Source organism: Schistocerca gregaria, chromosome 8 (assembly GCF_023897955.1).
Source record: "Schistocerca gregaria isolate iqSchGreg1 chromosome 8, iqSchGreg1.2, whole genome shotgun sequence".
In the NCBI taxonomy this organism is placed as follows: domain Eukaryota; kingdom Metazoa; phylum Arthropoda; class Insecta; order Orthoptera; family Acrididae; genus Schistocerca; species Schistocerca gregaria.
In genome coordinates, this window is record NC_064927.1 from 421,655,295 (window position 1) to 421,673,949 (window position 18,655).

Here is an 18,655-nt window from a genome sequence, read left to right on the forward strand (position 1 = left end):
TCAATCGCGAAGATTGTAGGCAAACTGGAAGGAAAAAAAGTCGTTTTAGGGTAGATATGTATGGCGATAATAGCGTATTTCGTTGACATTTGAATGATTTTTCAGAAAAGGTAATAATAAATATGCAGGATATCACCGAAGTGTTGCATAGGCACCAAAGGACATTTACTGCATCTACTGGTACATATGGAAATTTACGTACATAGAAAGCAGCAACCCGGATTATTAGTTAATGAACAGGATTTTAAGTTTGATACTTATGTTGACGTAATTAGGGACCTAATAGATTGAGCAACGGCGAGCGCAGCAACAATTTGTCGTACTGTCGTGTGTGCCAGCCTCGAGGACATTACGTCTTCATCCGCAAGCTCCACCACAGGAAAACAAAACCGTCTTTACAGTGAAACCACAAGTCGGCGCCACTTACATTCCACACAGAAAGTGTCATCGACTATCGAGATTACAATTAATAGTCACTGTCTTGTTAATTATCTTACAGTTACGGTTTCGTTCAGTTGTTTTGTCATGCTGAAAAGTTGCGATTAATGGATCCGATGTCACTTTTAAAACTTTTTGTTCTGACTTTAATACAATTAAGTGTTATTTACTTTGCCAGGCTAGGAGCTTTCTGTTATTACTCCTTACGCGTTTCATGCGGATTTTAAGTATGAATTTTATTTCCACATATTTTATGTCAGTTGACGTTTTATTGTCAGACGCTCATTTTGCCATAAGAAGTAATTTTTATTAATGACTAAACACACTGCATTTATTGGATTTACGATACTGATTGCTCATGTACCATTGCATTAGTGCCCTCTACTGGCAGTTATTTGTATAAACACGGAACGCATCCAGGCCATCACTGGCACTTACTTTGCACTTACAGACGTGTATATTATCATTGCTACTTCTGTCAGAATATACCTATGGTATGCATGGCTGCTAATCATGTTAATAGTCTTTTATTTGTTTCATGAATCAGTAGGTCTTCTGCAGATTTTTGTTTCAGCCAAACGCCCTTTAAGTGGTTATATTACTGTTCCCCCCACCATAACAGCTCTGATGATAGTAGTGGCTGAAACCAGGAATTGTCAGACACAACTTATGTAATCCAGATAGACCTTTATAAATGAAGTGCCATAGTATGATCCGTCGTTCGATTTAATGTTGAATCCATACATTACTGGTAGAGAGATGTAAAACATGTGGTAAGAGCTAAAACAAGGGCCTCTTTCGTGAAGAGCTGGGAGAGCTATTGTAGGTGCAAGGGGCCTGCAGGTAAAAGATGCGGATAGTGATTCGAAGTGTTGGCATCCTCTTTGTATCAGAGGTGTTAAGTTATCTAAACCCCTGCCTAGACTGTATGTAAGTGACCCCCGAAGTTGTCTCTGGACTATCTTATCAGAAAGTTACACAGCCAGCAGAAATGTGGGGTGACTTGACAGGTACCTGTGGCAGCAACCAGTCAGTCAAAAAAAAAAGAGGACTGTTGTTGACACTAATACTCAGTTACAGGTACTACAGTAATTGTGGATAATACTGGTTTCACAAACTCAACAGTATTGCTTAGTTGAAAAAGGGGGTGGGGGTAGCAGCAGGCAGTAGGCAGTTGATGCTGGTGCCTACTGCCAAAACTTGAAGGGGCAGACATCCTCATATGACGACTCTTCTGTAGGCTGGTTCCCAACCTTTCATTGTCTCTAGGTATGCATTCTGACATGAATTTTGACACCTGTGGTTTAAGTTCCAGACATAGCTCAGGATGACAAGTCCTTCAAAAATTAGAACGTCTTGACTGCATTTAATTTTAAGTTGGGTAATAATTGGATACTAAATCTCCATATTGTTTGTTCTGCATGAGTTTCATCTATAATGCTTTCTGAATATTGAAAAATGTGGAGTTGCCTGTTTGCCAAGAGTCGACATTAAGCTGTAGACTGTCAATATCACCACTAAAGATAAATGTTTGCAATAAGCTTCTCAAGCTGTTCAAAGTTAATTTATCACCCACGTTAAACATATTTACCCACCTTTCTCTATAAACTCCAATGACCTGTAATGTATAATAATTTTTGTAATCGTGGATTTCTATTTATTTATCCCTACACTGACTGGGTCAAAAAGTTTGAGGAAGTATATTCTAAATCAATACATTATTTCCATTGCAAATAGGTTAGTTAATCGACTGATAATTTTCAAAAAAATATTTATAGTGCCCCAAGAAACTTCATTCTTCACTCTGTTTCTAAATGTTAGTGTCTGCCACTATCAACAAAGCATAATCAAAAAATGTTGTCTTCAGTCCTGAGACTGTTTTGATGCAGCTCTCCATGCTACTCTATCCTGTGCAAGCTTCCTCATCTCCCAGTACTTACTGCAACCTACATCCTTCTGAATCTGCTTAGTGTATTCATCTCTTGGTCTACCTCTGATTTTTACCCTCCACACTGCCCTCCAATACTAAATTTGTGATCCCTTGATGCCTTGGAACATGTCCTACCAACCGGTCCCTTCTTCTTGTCAAGTTAAGTTGTGCCACAAACTCCTCTTCTCCCCAACTCTATTCAATACCTCCTCATTAGTTATGTGATCTACCCGTCTAATCTTCAGCTTTCTTCTGTAGCACCACATTTCGAAAGCTTCTATTCTCTTCTTGTCCAAACTATTTATCGTCCATGTTTCACTTCCATACATGGCTACACTCCATACAAATACTTTCAGAAACAACTTCCTGACACTTAAATCTATATTCGATGTTAACAAATTTCTCTTCTTCAGAAACGCTTTCCTTGTCATTGCCAGTCTACATTTTATATCCTCTCTACTTCGACCATCATCAGTTATTTTGCACCCCAAATAGCAAACCACCTTTACTACTTTTAAGTGTCTCATTTCCTAATCTAATTCCCTCAGCATCACCCTACTTAATTCAATATTCAAAAATGTTCACATGGTATTTTAATACTTAATCTCTAGTGTTCTAGTGCTTCAATATTTGATGCTGCTGGGGAACAGAAACAAGTTACTGCATGTGACCCATGTTTCATCCTTATCTTAGTCCAGATTCTCAAATTTTGCTACCAGGGGAGCTGCTTACATTGTGTAATGGACACGTACATGGGGCTGGAAAAACTGCACCTGATAATTCGGACTAGAAATCTGCATCAAAGATAGTCATAGAATTGACGGATTATTTCAAAATGAGAGAATGCTGTCAGTCCTGGGTGTGACCTTGTAACTTGCAAGCTCTGTTTCAACTTTGGGTTTGTGAGCAGCTGTCTTCACCACTTAAGCTAGGCTCAAAAGTCAGTGAAGGGTGGCCTTGAATCCTGGTGACAAGGATCTTTGCTGTAACGTGAACCAACACTTGCAGCCTGCTGCTTCCAGTGCATTCAGCAGCTACCATTAACATCTCATCCATATCCCTCATGGAATCCCCCCGCCTCAAATGTACTGAGTCTTTCCTGACATGACTATTTCCATGAGAGCTTCCATCGTCCATAAAACATTGAGGCTCTGTGTCAACCAGTCTCGTCATTTGTACACAACTCCAGGTCGTCTTGCAAGAAGATCAGGTCAGGTCAGATCAGATCAGTCCAACCCCAGTTCCATCAGGTGAAGTAGTTCCTCCTGTCTCGTGGGTCTTTTTTGCAGTAGTCAATATCTCAGGCATTTTGTCAGAAGGAGAAAGTGTTTCCATGTGTAGCAAGCACTAGAATTGTCAGTTACCAGAAGAAAGAACGGTTGGTTTTGATGCTGTGAAACATGGAGTAAAATGGTGATGGTGATAGGCATTTACATGTACATCTTGTAATGTGCACACCACTTTGTCACCTGCAGAAAGTTAATCTCCTAGATCCTGACCCAGCTAGTACAGTCTCTTAGCATCTTCCTTTGTCAGGTACGAGGACTAATGAGGGATTGGTTAGTGTTTGCCAGTCCCTTTTCTATGCTGTCTTACCTACCAAGGAAAGAATGGAATAAAGCAGTATGTGCACACATGCACACAACTGCATAGCATACTGCTGCTTATTTGTGTGCATCCAAGTTTATTGAGATATGTGATTGTATTCTATTTGGAAAAGTTAATACAGGGTAAGGCAGATGGGTTGAATGGAGCAAGGTAACACTCAGTAATATAGACAATTTTTCTCATAACTTCTCCCCCTCTTTAATTTGCAAAGATTGGGAATAATGATGTAAAATTTTGCATTTAACCTACCTCAGTTTGATGGTGCTTATAAATGTGGCATTTAGTGTAATACCTTCTTGCAGGAAGAGGCATCAAAGGGTGAAGGACACCGAGATAGAGAAACGAGGGAAGGAGGACATGACACAGGAGGGAAACCTCAGCTGTCTACCTCAAAAGGTGAATCGCAAGATGCAGGTAGTGGCGGCGGCAGGAGTGGTAGCAGAAGTGGTAGAAGAGGACAGAGGTCGACATCAGGTGGGGTGGATCATCCACCCCCTTCACAGTCCATCACACCGCAGGCCTCACTTTCACTTTCTATCAGCTCAAAGTTGGCACGTGAGCTTGTGGCAGGCTCAACAAAGCAGTTACGCAGACCTACCCATGTAGTTCGACCCGCACCTTCACCACCAGTTGCTGCACCTGTTACGGACCCTGTATTACATCCAACTGCGCTTGTAAAAGTTTTCAGGTATGTGGTGAAAGCTAGTCATTAATGATAGTGTTCTAGAATTTGAGATGACATATCATTTTTTAGAATGAATGTGGTGAACAAGTTTAAGCAACCAGCATTCTCTTCATCTACAAAAGCTTATATAAAATAAATGAAAGTAAGCACCTGGGGTAAATAGAAAGTGATATTACCTAAAAATATTAAAATTGTTTGCTGCACTGAGATAAAAGAAAACAATTTTGTTTTTAGTGGGTACATACTACATGGTTCAAACTCAGTGTTTAAATCTGCCTGTAGCTCTCCCATGACTTTCCCAAAGTTTGCAGTTCTCACTGTAATGGATAAGGCAGGATGACTTGGAAGGTGCAGTGTGGTGTGCATTTCAGCAAGTTTTATGAGCAACAGATTCTAGTAGTTTGTCGCACTTCCTTTCCTTTGCCAACAGCAATGTAGCATGACACTGCGAACTCTCGACTGACATCTGCAGCTCAGTATTTTTAATACTAAGTATTTGAATTTACACTAGGAAAAGAACTGTCATTGCACATGATGCAGCAGAGATAATTGCTGCATTTCATCCACATCCATACTCTGTAGACCACTGTGGAGCACTTGATGGAATTACTTTCCATCGTATAGCATGGGTGTTTTTTCTTCCTGAACAATTTGTCTGGCTTGGAGGAATGACTGCTTAACTGCAGTGCAATCAAATGTGTGGTCCTGTCAGTACCATGTTTGAAAACTGTTTTCCTCTAAAAAAAACTGTTTTCCTCAAATTAAATAGAAGTCTATAATAAAACCATGGATTGCACAAGGAATAAAGATTTCCTGTAAGACAAAAAGGAAAGTGTATCTGTTGACCAAAAATAGCTCCAATGCTGATGATTTTGCTAAATACAAGGAATACTGTAAAATATTAAAAAAAGTAATTCAGGCATCTAAACAAATGCCCTATGAGAAGAAGATAGCAATGTCAAGGAACAAAATAAAAACAATATGGGATATAGTGAAAGAGGAGACTGGTAGAACCAGAAAGGAACAGGAGCAAATAGCATTAAGGGTAGATGACACATTAGTAACTGATGGGCATAGTGTGGCAAATCTATTTAACAAGTACTTTATATCCATTACTGATAGAATGGGATTGTCAGGATCAGTTGATAATGCCCTTGAATATCTGAAACTAGCCTTTACAAATAGCTTCAAATACATGAATATGTCACTCATTTCACCAAAAGAAATAACTTCCATAATAAAATCTTTAAAAACAAAGCATTCTAGTGGTTATGATTAAATATCAACAAAGTTAATTAAGGCATGTTCTTGTGAGTCTAGTACAATTCTAAACTACTTGTGTAACCAATCAATTATAACTGGGACATTTCCTAACTGGCTAAAATATGCAGATGTTCAGCCTCTATTCAAGAAAGGGGATAAATAGATGCCATCAAACTACACACCAATTGTGTTTTTGCCAGCATTCTCAAAAATTTTAGAAAGTGATGTACAGGCAGCTTCTCAACCATCTGACCACAAATAACATATTATCAAGAACACAATTTGGATTTCTGAAGAGTCAATATCAAGAAGGCTATTTACACCTACAGTGAAACTGTATTCAATTATTAAATAACAAATTACATGCAACAGGTATTTTCTGTGATTTGTGAACCACAACATCCTTTTAAATAAATTAGAATTCTATGGTGTCAGGGGCAGTGCTGCAAAATGGTTCAAGTCATACCTCGCTAACAGGAAACTAAGGGTGTCAGTGCAAGGGACTAGTGAATTAAGTCATCAGTAATCATCAGAATGGGAAGAAATTACATGTGGTGTCCCACAAGGATCCATCTTAGAGTCATTGCTTTTTCTTGTGTACATTAATGATCTCTCGTCAGTTACACTGCCAGAAGCAGAGTTCATTTTGTTTGCAGATGACACAAGTATTGCAATAAATAGTATGTCGAGTGTAGTTCTAGAAATATGTGCTAATGATATTTTCATGGATATTAATAAATGGTTTAAAGTCAACTCATTGGCATTAACCTTTGAAAAGACTCACTACATGCAATTCAGAACCTGTAAGAGGTTTCCACCCAGCTTATGCATAAAGTATGAAGAAGAGCAGACAGGAGAGGTTGACAGTCTTAAATTCCTGGGATTACAACTTGATAATAAATTCAGTTGGGAGGAGCACACCACAGAGCTGCAGAAACGCCTTAACAAATCTGTATTTGCAATTTGAGTGGTAGCAGACATAGGCGACATAAAAATGAAAAACCTTGCTTACTTTGCCTACTTTCATTCCATAATGTCATATGGTATAATATTTTGTGGTAACTCTTCAAGTCAAACAAAAGTTTTCAGAGTCCAAAAGCATGTAATACGTGTTATTTGTGGAGTAAATTCACGGACGTCCTGTAGAAACCTCTTCAAAGAACTGGGTATTCTAACTACTACCTCTCAGTATATTTACTCCTTAATGAAATTTGTCCTTAATAATATATCTCTTTTTCCAACAAACAGCTCAGTTCATACATACAATACCAGGAACAAAAATGATCTGCACAAGGACTTACAAGCAGTTACTTTAGTTCAAAATGGGGTCCACTACTCAGGAACATACATCTTCAATAATTTGCCAGCAAACTTAAAAAAATTAGTTACAAATAAAGATCAGTTTAAAAGATGCCTGAAAGACTTACTAGTGGCCACTTCCTTCTACTCCATTGATGAATTTTTTAATAGAAACAAATGATGTATTGTATATACTCATACTATTAATATTGTTATTTCAGCTTCAAAAAGAAAGTGACATGTTCCACATCCACGAGGATCTCCTCAGTACAGATCTATGGAACGAAAAACTAATCTAACTTAATCTCCCCATCTTCCTGTCACTGCTCCAGTGTCAGGCACATGGACTGCTGTCACCACTGAATCTCTCCCCACACGGTAACATCAATGTGATGATTGAGCAGGTGACTAGCACAACTGTTTCTGCAGCAGAAAACCCACGATCCCTCACTCCTTAGGGTGCCTGAGGTATAAGGCAGTCCCTTGGTGGTCGCCGGAAGTCACTGAAGCAGTTAATGAGCGTCAGCGAACTCTACAGCGGCATAAGCGGCACCTTTCCCTGGAGCACCTCATAGCCTTTTAATGGCTCCGTGCCCGTGTTCTCTACCTTATCGGACAATGAAAGGAAGAGTATAGGGAGAGATAAGTCTCCACCATTGCATGTTACACGTCACCTTCCCAAGTCTGGGCAAAGATCAAATGTCTTTTCGGGTACCAGGCCCCAATGGCTGTCCACGATGTTACCATAAATGGCGAGTTATATACCAATGCAAACGCAATTGCTGAGCACTTTGCTTGAACCTCTGCATCAGAGAATTACCCTCCAGCCTTTCGCACACTCAAACAGGGGCTGGGAGGGAATGTCCTCTCATTCACTACATGCTGCAGTGAATCCTATAATGCCCCATTTACAGAGTGGGAGCTCCTCAGTGCCCTTGCACATTTCCCCGACACAGCTCCTGGGCGTGATTGCACCCATAGCCAGATGATTAAACATCTTCCATTTGACTACAAGTGACATCTCCCATCTGACTACAAGTGACATCTTCTCATCATGTTTAACCGGCTCTGGTGCGATGGCATCTTTCCATCGCAATGGCGGGAGAGCATCATCATTCCGGTGCTCAAACCCAGCAAAAACCCGCTTGATGTGGATAGCTATTGGCCCATCAGCCTCATCCATGTTCTTTGTAAGCTGCTGGAACGTATGGTGTGTTGGCGGTTGGGTTGGGTTCTGGAGTCATGTGGCTTGCTGGCTCCATGTTAGGGCGGCTTCCGCCAGGGTCACTCTACCACTGATAATCTTGTGTCCATCGAGTCTCCCATTCAACAGCATTTTCCTGGCGGCAATACCGGAATGCCATCTTTTCTGACTTATGTAAAGCATATGACACGACTTGGCGACATCATATCCTTGCCACATTGTATGGGGGGGGGGGGGGGGGGGGGGGGTGTCTCCGGGGATCCGGGGACTACTCCCGAATTGACTATGGGAGTGTGGCTTATGGTTCAGCAGCGCCTTCAGCATTGCATTTACTCGACTCTGTGCACCACTGTGAGGTTTGATTAGCAACAGGAGCTTTTAGAACGAGTCTGGTGACTAGCGTACCTTTGGAGGCTGGTGTCCCTCCACTGCAGATCAGACATGTCCAACTGCTTGCCAGTTACGCATCACACATTCATAGTTCCCCTGAGCATCCGAATTATCGTCTCCTTTTCCCGTCCATGGCAGTCCATCTCCTGCATTGACAGCTCGGTTCAGGGCTAATGATTGCGGTTCGCATGTGGTCCCTTCTCTCCGAACTGGAGTCCTTCCCTTTTCCACCTCTACTTGTGGTCCGTTCACGTACACCTCCATGGTGTGCGCCTCGCCCGCATCTTCATCTTGACCTACTGCATGGCCTTAAGGTCCCCGTTAACTCTGCCGATCTCCACTTTCACTTACTCTCGATTATTGATGTGTTCCGTTGCTCTGGAGTGGTTTACACCAACGGCTGAGGGTCACGTAGGCTCTGTATATGTTCATGGAGGACATATTGAGCAGCACTCCTTGCCAGTTGGCTGCAGTGTTTTCACTGCAGTGCTGGCGGCCATATCTCGTGCTCTTGAGTACATCCACTCATGCCCTGGCAAGTCATTTCTCCTGTGTACTGACTCATCGAACAGCCTACAACCTATTGACCAGTGCTACACTCTCCACCCTCTGGCAGTGTCCATTCAGGAGTCCATCTGTATCCTGGAACAGTCCCACTGTTCCGTGCTGTTTGTGTGGACCCCAGGGCATGTCGGAATCCCTGGCAACAAACATGCTGACAGGCTGGCCAAACAGGCGATGCGGAAACCGCTTCTGGAGGTAGGCATCTCTGAAACTGACCTACATTCTGCCTTACACTGATGGGTTTTCCAACTTTGGGAGATGGAATGGCATGACAGCATGCACAACAAGCTGTGTGTCATTAAGGAGACTATGAATGTGTGAAAGTCTTCCATGCAGGCCCCTCACAGGGAATCAGCTGTCCTCTGCCGGCTCCGCATTGGCCATACATGGCTAACACAAGGTTACCTACTCCATTGGGAGGACCCACCTCAGTGCTGCTGTGGCTCCCAAATGACAGTCATCCACCTCTTGCTGGGCTACCCACTTTTAGCCGCTCTGTGGCAGACTAAATTTTCCCAGCACCCTGCCTTCGGTGTTAGGCGACAATGCCTCCACAGCAGCTTTAGTTTTACGTTTTATCTGTGAGAGGGGGTTTTATACTTCTACGTTGGTTTCAGCGCATGTCCTTTGTCCCTCCATGTCCTCCACCCTAGTGCTTTTAGGGTGGAGGTTTTAATGTGTTGCAAAGTGGCTGGCTTTCCCTTTTTATTCTCATGGTTGGCCAGCCACTGTAATCTGCTTTCATGTCTTACTCTCATCTGTTTCTAGTGTCTCTCTGTTGTTTTCTTGTCCTCCTTTGTTCCTTTCAGTGTTCGTTGCCTTCCCTTCATTCTTGTGCCTTTTCCTTTCTTTCCTTTTTGTGTTATGTGTTTCATCCGTTTTATTCTCACACTTGTGGCATTGTTTTATTAGGACCAAGGGAGCGATGAACTCGTAGTCTGGTCCCTTCTCCTATCTCTAAACCTGCCTGCCTGCCTGCCTGCCTGCCTGCCTGCCTGCCTGCCTGCCTGCCTGCCTATAATTGAGGTCCATTCACGTACACCTGTATGGTGTACACCTAGGCCAGAGCTTCACCTGGACCTTTCACGTGGCCCTGAGGAGTTAACCCCGCAGCTCCCCGCTGCCACTTCCTCTAGATTCCTGACATGTACCCAGGCCACGAAGTGGTTTACACTGACGGCTCAATGGCTGATGCCCATATTGGCTTCACGTATGTCCATGGAAGGCACTTTGGACAGCATTCCTTGCCCAATGGCTGCAGTGGTTTCACTGCCGAGCTGGTGGCTATATCTCGTGCTGTTGAGCACATCTGTTCATACCCTGGCGAGTCATTTCTTATGTATACTGAATCCTTGCGCAGCCTACAAGCTATCAACCATTGCTATACTCGTCATCCGTTGGCAGTGACCATACAGGAGTCCATCTATGCTCTGGAATTGTCCAGTCATTCCGTGATGTGGACCCCAGGTTACGCTGGAATCTCTGGCAACAAACTTTCTGATAGGCTGGCCAAACAGGCTGCGCAGAAACCGCTTATGGAGATCGGCTTCTCTGCAACTGACCTGCATTAAGTACTACGCTGCAAGGTTTCGTAGCTTTGAGAGACAAAATGGCTTATCTCAGCATGTACAACAAACTGTGTGCCATTAAGGAGACTACAAACGTGTGTCAGTCCTCCATGCAGGCCTCTCACAGGGACTCTGTGGTTCTCTGCCAGCTCCACATTGGCCACGCTTGGGTGATACATGGCTACCTCCTGCGCCGTGATGACCCACCTCAGTGTCGGTGCGGTGCCCAGCCGACAGTGGCCCATATCTTGGTGAGCTGTCCTTGTTTGGCTGCCGTGTGATGGACTCTTCAGTTGCCAGACTCGTTGCCATTAATTTTAGCTGAAAATGCCTCATTGGCTAATTTAGTTTTATGTTTTATACATGATAGTGGGTTTTATCATTCTGTATAAGTTTTAGCACATGTCCTTTATCCATTTGTGTTCTGCACTCTAATGTTTTCAGGGTGGATGTTTTAATGTGTCATAAAGTTACTATCTTTTCCTATTTATTCTCGTGGTTGGACAGCCATGGTCAACTGCTCTCTTGTTTTCACCACTTCTACCTGTTTCTTGCATCTGTCTGTGGTTTTCTTTTCCTGTTTTGTCCATAGTAGCGTTGGTTGTCCATCTGTCATTCTTCTGGTTCTCTCTTTCTCCTGTTATTGTTCTGTATGTCTCCTTTTTCTTTTTCCCTTGTGTAATTATTTTACTGGGAACAAAGGACCAATGACGTCGCAGTTTGGTCCCCCCCCTCCCCACCCCTTTTAAACCAACCCAACCCAACTCCCCCCTCCCCACCTCTTTCAACCCAACCCAACCCCCTGCCACCACCAGTTGGAAGGCCCTCATATTGGCCATTCCACAGTGCCAGATGGCCTTTATAAATGCCTGTTGTGCACTCGGATACCCCTCTCTAATTGCATTTAGGCGGTCGTGCAAGATGTCTCTGACACTATTCTACAAGCTGCGGACACTGCTACTCCCCCTATCCCCAGGTGCCCATCATCAACTGGTAACATGGTGGGGCAAGGATGGAGCAGTCACTATCCATGACTGCCAATGGGCACTGCAACGATTTAAGCGACACCCTTCACAGAGTAACCTTATTGCTTTCAAGTGTCTCTGTTCTAAGGCCTGCTACAGAGTAAAAAGGAATGCTGTGAGAGCTATGTTTCCTCGTATGCCTCATCACAGGTTTGGTCCAAGCTCCACAACCTCCTGGGCTGCCAGTGGCAATCAGCTGTCCAAGGTCATATCCTACGGGGTGCTCTGTGCACTGATCCATTGGTCCTTGCAGAATACCTCGTGGCACACAATTTGCAACAGTACTGGTGTCCTCTTACGATCCTGTTACCTTTCTCCAACAGAAATGAGGAATTGAAGAAGCCTCCTATTTCAACCCCCACTTTGCTGAAGTCTATAATGAACCCTTCATTGAATGGGAATTCTTGCAGGCTCTTACCTCTTCACATGACTTGGCCTTAGGCTCAGATTCCATCCACAACCAGATGGTCCAACACTTGGATGTTACCCAGAGGCAACATGTACTCAGGGTCTTCAACCACATTTGGCTCGTGGTGTGTCTTTCCCTCGCAATGGCGGGACAGCACAGTTATCCCAGTACTTAAGCCTGGGAAGAACCCAACATCTCTAGACAGCTACCAACCAATTAGCCTGACAAACTTTGTATACTACTTGAGAGGATGGTTAGCTTCAGATTATGTTGGGTGCTTGAATCTCGGGACCTTTTTTTCCCATATCAGTGTGGCTTCCGGGAAGGAAGATCAAAAACTAACTATTTACTCAGATTGGAAACAGCAATCTGACAGTCATTTTGCTAAATGCTGACACCTTGCCATGATCTTCTTTGACCTACATAAGGCACACATGATTTTGCACTGTCACATTTTTGTTACCCTCCATGACGGACTTTTGCGGCCGCCTTCAGATTTTTACAGAGTTTTTGTCCCAACGGCTCTTCCGGGTTAGTTGGTGCTTCATTCAGAACCCTTCAGACCCTGGAGAACAGTGTCCCACAGGGTTCCAGTGTAAATGTCACTCTGTTCCTTGTAGCCATCAGTGGGCTTTGTAATCTCTGTTGGGCCTCTGGTTATCCCGGCATTGTACGTGGACAATTTTGCATCTGGAGCAGCTCCCACTCAGTAGCGCCTGCAGAACACCAGATCCAAGGCACCATCTGACAGACCTCTGTGTGGGCCCTTCCCCATGGCTTCCAGTTTTCTCCCTCCAAAATGCGGGTTATGCATTTTTGCCATCAACACACAGTACACACCAATCCAGAACTTTGTTTAGATAAGCAGCGCATATATGTAGTTGCACAGTTAAGTTTCTTGGGCCTTATTTTTGATAAAAAGGCTGATGTGGCTGCCCCATATTCCATACTACACTCCTGGAAATTGAAATAAGAACACCGTGAATTCATTGTCTCAGGAAGGGAAAACATTATTGACACATTCCTGGGGTCAGATACATCACATGATCACACTGACAGAACCACAGGCACATAGACACAGGCAACAGAGCATGCACAATGTCGGCACTAGTACAGTGTATATCCACCTTTCGCAGCAATGCAGGCTGCTATTCTCCCATGGAGACGATCGTAGAGATGCTGGATGTAGTCCTGTGGAACGGCTTGCCATGCCATTTCCACCTGGCGCCTCAGTTGGACCAGCGTTCGTGCTGGATGTGCAGACCGTGTGAGACGACGCTTCATCCAGTCCCAAACATGCTCAATGGGGGACAGATCCGGAGATCTTGCTGACCAGGGTAGTTGACTTAAACCTTCTAGAGCACATTGGGTGGCACGGGATACATGCGGACGTGCATTATCCTGTTGGTACAGCAAGTTCCCTTGCCGGTCTAGGAATGGTAGAACGATGGGTTCGATGACGGTTTGAATGTACCGTGCACTATTCAGTGTCCCCTCGACGATCACCAGAGGTGTACGGCCAGTGTAGGAGATCGCTGCCCACACCATGATGCCGGGTGTTGGCCCTGTGTGCCTCGGTCGTATGCAGTCCTGATTGTGGCGCTCACCTGCACGGCGCCAAACACGCATACGACCATCATTGGCACCAAGGCAGAAGCGACTCTCATTGCTGAAGACGACACGTCTCCATTCGTCCCTCCATTCATGCCTGTCGCGACACCACTGGAGGCGGGCTGCACGATGTTGGGGCGTGAGCGGAAGACGGCCTAACGGTGTGCGGGACCGTAGCCCAGCTTCATGGAGATGGTTGCGAATGGTCCTCGCCGATACCCCAGGAGCAACAGTGTCCCTAATTTGCTGGGAAGTGGCGGTGCGGTCCCCTACGGCACTGTGCAGGATCCTACGGTCTTGGCGTGCATCCGTGTGTCGCTGCGGTCCGGTCCCAGGTTGACGGGCACGTGCACCTTCCGCCGACCACTGGCGACAACATCGATGTACTGTGGAGACCTCACGCCCCACGTATTGAGCAATTCGGCGGTACGTCCACCCGGCCTCCCGCATGCCCACTATACGCCCTCGCTGGAAGTCTGTCAACTGCACATACGGTTCACGTCCACGCTGTCGCGGCATGCTACCAGTGTTAAAGACTGCGATGGAGCTCCGTATGCCACGGCAAACTGGCTGACCCTGACGGCTGCGGTGCACAAATGCTGCGCAGCTAGCGCCATTCGACGGCCAACACCGCGGTTCCTGGTGTGTTGGCTGTGCCGTGCGTGTGATCATTGCTTGTACAGCCCTCTCGCAGTGTCCGGAGCAAGTATGGTGGGTCTGACACACCGGTGTCAATGTGTTCTTTTTTCCATTTCCAGGAGTGTATCACATTCACCAGGCTTATGGCTCAGCAGCTCATTCCACTCTGAAATTGCTTGACCCCATTCATCATTATGGGGAGTATCTGGCTATAGGTGCCTTTTACACTAGCCTGTCGACTGTCTCCTTGTAGAAGTGGGGCTGACCCATCTAAAAATAAAACTAATTTAATAATTGGCTCCTTCTACCGACCCCCAGACTCCAATGATATAGTTGCTGAACAGTTCAGAGAAAATTTGAGTCTCGTAACAAATAAATACCCCACTCATACGGTTATAGTTGGTGGGGACTTCAACCTTCCCTCGATATTTTGCCAAAAATACTTGTTCAAAACCGGTGGTAGGCAGAAAACATCTTTCGAGATTTCCACGAACCCATGCTTGACCTCTTAGCCACAAACAATCCAGAGCTAATAGAGAACATCATGACTGATACAGGGATTAGTGATCACAAGGTCGTTGGAGCTAGGCTCAATACCATTTCTTCCAAATCCACCAGAAACAAATGCAAAATAATTTTATTTAAAAAAGCCGATAATGTATTACTAGAAGCCTTCCTAAGAGAGAATCTCCATTCTTTCCAAACTGACTGTGCAAATGTAGACGAGATGTGGCTCAAATCAAAGATATAGTAGCAACAGCAATTGAGAGATTCATACCTCATAAATTGGTAAGAGATGGAACTGATCCTCCATGGTACACAAAACAGGTCTGAATGCTGTTGCAGAGGCAACGGAAAAAGCATGCGAAGTTCAGAACGCAAAATCCTGAAGATTGGCTAAAATTTACAGACACGTGAAATTTGGCACGGACTTCAATGCGAGATGCCTTTAATAGGTTCCACAACGAAACATTGTCACGAAATTTGGTAGAAAATCCAAAGAAATTTTGGTTGTATGTAAGGTACACAAGCAGCAAGACGCAGTCAATACCTTCGCTGCGCAGTGCTGATGGTACTATCACCAACAACGAAGACGAATGGAATATTTCAGAATTTGAAACATGAACAGCTGCTAGTATGAGTTTCTTAGAAGTAGATACCTTAGAGGTTGCGAAGCAACTCAATCGCTTGATACGGGCAAGTCTTCAGGTCCAGATTGTATACCAATTCAGTTCCTTTCAGATTATGCTAATACAATAGCTCCCTACTTAGCAATCATATACAACCGCTTGCTCACCGATAGATATGTACCTACAGATTGGAAAATTGCGCAGGTCGCACCACTGTTTAAGAAGGGTAGTAGGAGTAATCCATCGAACTACAAACCTATATCATTGACGTCAGTTTGCAGTAGCGTTTTGGAGCATATACTGTATTCAAACATTATGAATCACCTCGAAGGGAACGATCTATCGATAAGTAATCAGCATGGTTTCAGAAAACATCGTTCTTGTGCAACGCAGCTAGCTCTTTATTTGCACGAAGTAATGGTCGCTATCAACAGGGGATCTCAAGTTGATTCCGCAGTTCTAGATTTCCGGAAAGCTTTGGCACCGTTCCTCACAAGCAACTTCTAATCAAGCTGCGGGCCTATGGGGCATCGTCTCGGTTGAGTGACTGGATTCGTGATTTCCTGACGGGAAGGTCGCAGTTCGTAGTAAAAGACGGAAAATCATCGAGTAAAATTGAAGTGATATCAGGCGTTCCCCAGGGAGCGTCCTGGGACCTCTGCTGTTCCTGATCTATATAAATGACCTGGGTGACAATCTGAGCAGTTCTCTTAGGTTGTTCGCAGATGATGCTGTAATTTACTGTCTAGTAAGGTCATCCAAAGACCAGTATCAGTTGCAAAGCGATTTAGAAAAGATTGCTGTATGGTGTGGCAGGTGGCAATTGACACTAAATAACAAAAAGTGTGAGGTGATCCACATGAGTTCCAAAAGAAATCTGTTGGAATTCGATAAATAGTACAATTCTCAATGCTGTCAATTCAACTAAGTACGTTGTTGTTGTTGTTGTTGTTGTTGTTGTCTTCAGTCCTGAGACTGGTTTGATGCAGCTCTCCATGCTACTCTATCCTGTGCAAGCTGCTTCATCTCCCAGTACCTACTGCAACCTACATCCTTCTGAATCTGCTTAGTGTACTCATCTCTCGGTCTCCCTCTACGATTTTTACCCTCCACGCTGCCCTCCAATGCTAAATTTGTGATCCCTTGATGCCTCAAAACATGTCCTACCAACCGATCCCTTCTTCTAGTCAAGTTGTGCCACAAACTTCTCTTCTCCCCAATCCTATTCAATACCTCCTCATTAGTTACGTGATCTATCCACCTTATCTTCAGTATTCTTCTGTAGCACCACATTTCGAAAGCTTCTATTCTCTTCTTGTCCAAACTAGTTATCGTCCATGTTTCACTTCCATACATGGCTACACTCCAAACAAATACTTTCAGAAACAACTTCCTGATACATAAATCTATATTCGATGTTAACAAATTTCTCTTCTTCAGAAACGCTTTCCTTGCCATTGCCAGTCTACATTTTATATCCTCTCTAGTTCGACCATCATCAGTTATTTTACTTCCTAAATAGCAAAACTCCTTTACTACTTTAAGTGTCTCATTTCCTAATCTAATTCCCTCAGCATCACCCGATTTAATTTGACTACATTCCATTATCCTCGTTTTGCTTTTGTTAATGTTCATCTTATATCCTCCTTTCAAGACACTGTCCATTCCGTTCAACTGCTCTTCCAAGTCCTTTGCCGTCTCTGACAGAATTACAATGTCATCGGCGAACCTCAAAGTTTTTACTTCGTCTCCATGAATTTTAATACCTACTCCAAATTTTTCTTTTGTTTCCTTTACTGCTTGCTCAATATACAGATTGAATAACATCGGGGAGAGGCTACAACCCTGTCTCACTCCTTTCCCAACCACTGCTTCCCTTTCATGCCCCTCGACTCTTATTACTGCCATCTGGTTTCTGTACAAATTATAAATAGCCTTTCGCTCCCTGTATTTTACCCCTGCCACCTTTAGAATTTGAAAAAGAGTATTCCAGTCAACATTGTCAAAAGCTTTCTCTAAGTCCACAAATGCTAGAAACGTAGGTTTGCCTTTTCTTAATCTTTCTTCTAAGATAAGTCGTAAGGTCAGTATTGCCTCACGTGTTCCAACATTTCGACGGAATCCAAACTGATCCTCCCCGAGGTCTGCATCTACCAGTTTTTCCATTCGTCTGTAAAGAATTCGCGTTAGTATTTTGCAGCCGTGGCTTATTAAACTGATAGTTCGGTAATTTTCACATCTGTCAGCACCTGCTTTCTTTGGGATTGGAATTATTATATTCTTCATGAAGTCTGAGGGTATTTCGCCTGTCTCATACATCTTGCTCACCAGCTGGTAGAGTTTTGTCATGACTGGCTCTCCCAAGGCCGTCAGTAGTTCTAATGGAATGTTGTCCACTCCAGGGGCCTTGTTTCGACTCAGGTCTTTCAGTGCTCTGTCAAACTCTTCACGCAATATCGTATCTCCCATTTCGTCTTCATCTACATACTCTTCTATTTCCATAATATTGTCCTCAAGTACATCGCCCTTGTATAAACCTTCTATATACTCCTTCCACCTTTCTGCCTTCCCTTCTTTGCTTAGAACTGGGTTGCCATCTGAGCTCTTGATATTCATACACGTGGTTCTCTTCTCTCCAAAGGTCTCTTTAATTTTCCTGTAGGCAGTATCTATCTTACCCCTAGTGAGATAAGCTTCTACATCCTTACATTTGTCCTCTAGCCATCCCTGTTTAGCCATTTTGCACTTCCTGTCGATATCATTTTTGAGACGTTTGTATTCCTTTTTGCCTGCTTCATTTACTGCATTTTTATATTTTCTCCTTTCATCAATTAAATTCAATATTTCTTGTGTTACCCAAGGATTTCTAGCAGCCCTCGTCTTTGTACCTAC

At 43.8% G+C, this 18,655-nt stretch overlaps 1 protein-coding gene across 1 annotated transcript in view; it reads left to right on the forward strand.

Annotated features, from left to right (window-relative positions):
* The first annotated feature begins 873 nt into the window (after positions 1-873).
* LOC126284482 (jmjC domain-containing histone demethylation protein 1-like) overlaps positions 874-18,655 on the forward strand; it is an 86,865-nt gene continuing 69,083 nt past the window's right edge. Inside the window, exons 1-2 of the mRNA XM_049983440.1 lie at positions 874-932; positions 4,279-4,664. Coding sequence (XP_049839397.1) covers positions 930-932; positions 4,279-4,664 — 389 coding nt within the window. The 5' untranslated portion in view covers positions 874-929. The remainder of the gene's footprint in view (positions 933-4,278; positions 4,665-18,655) is intronic.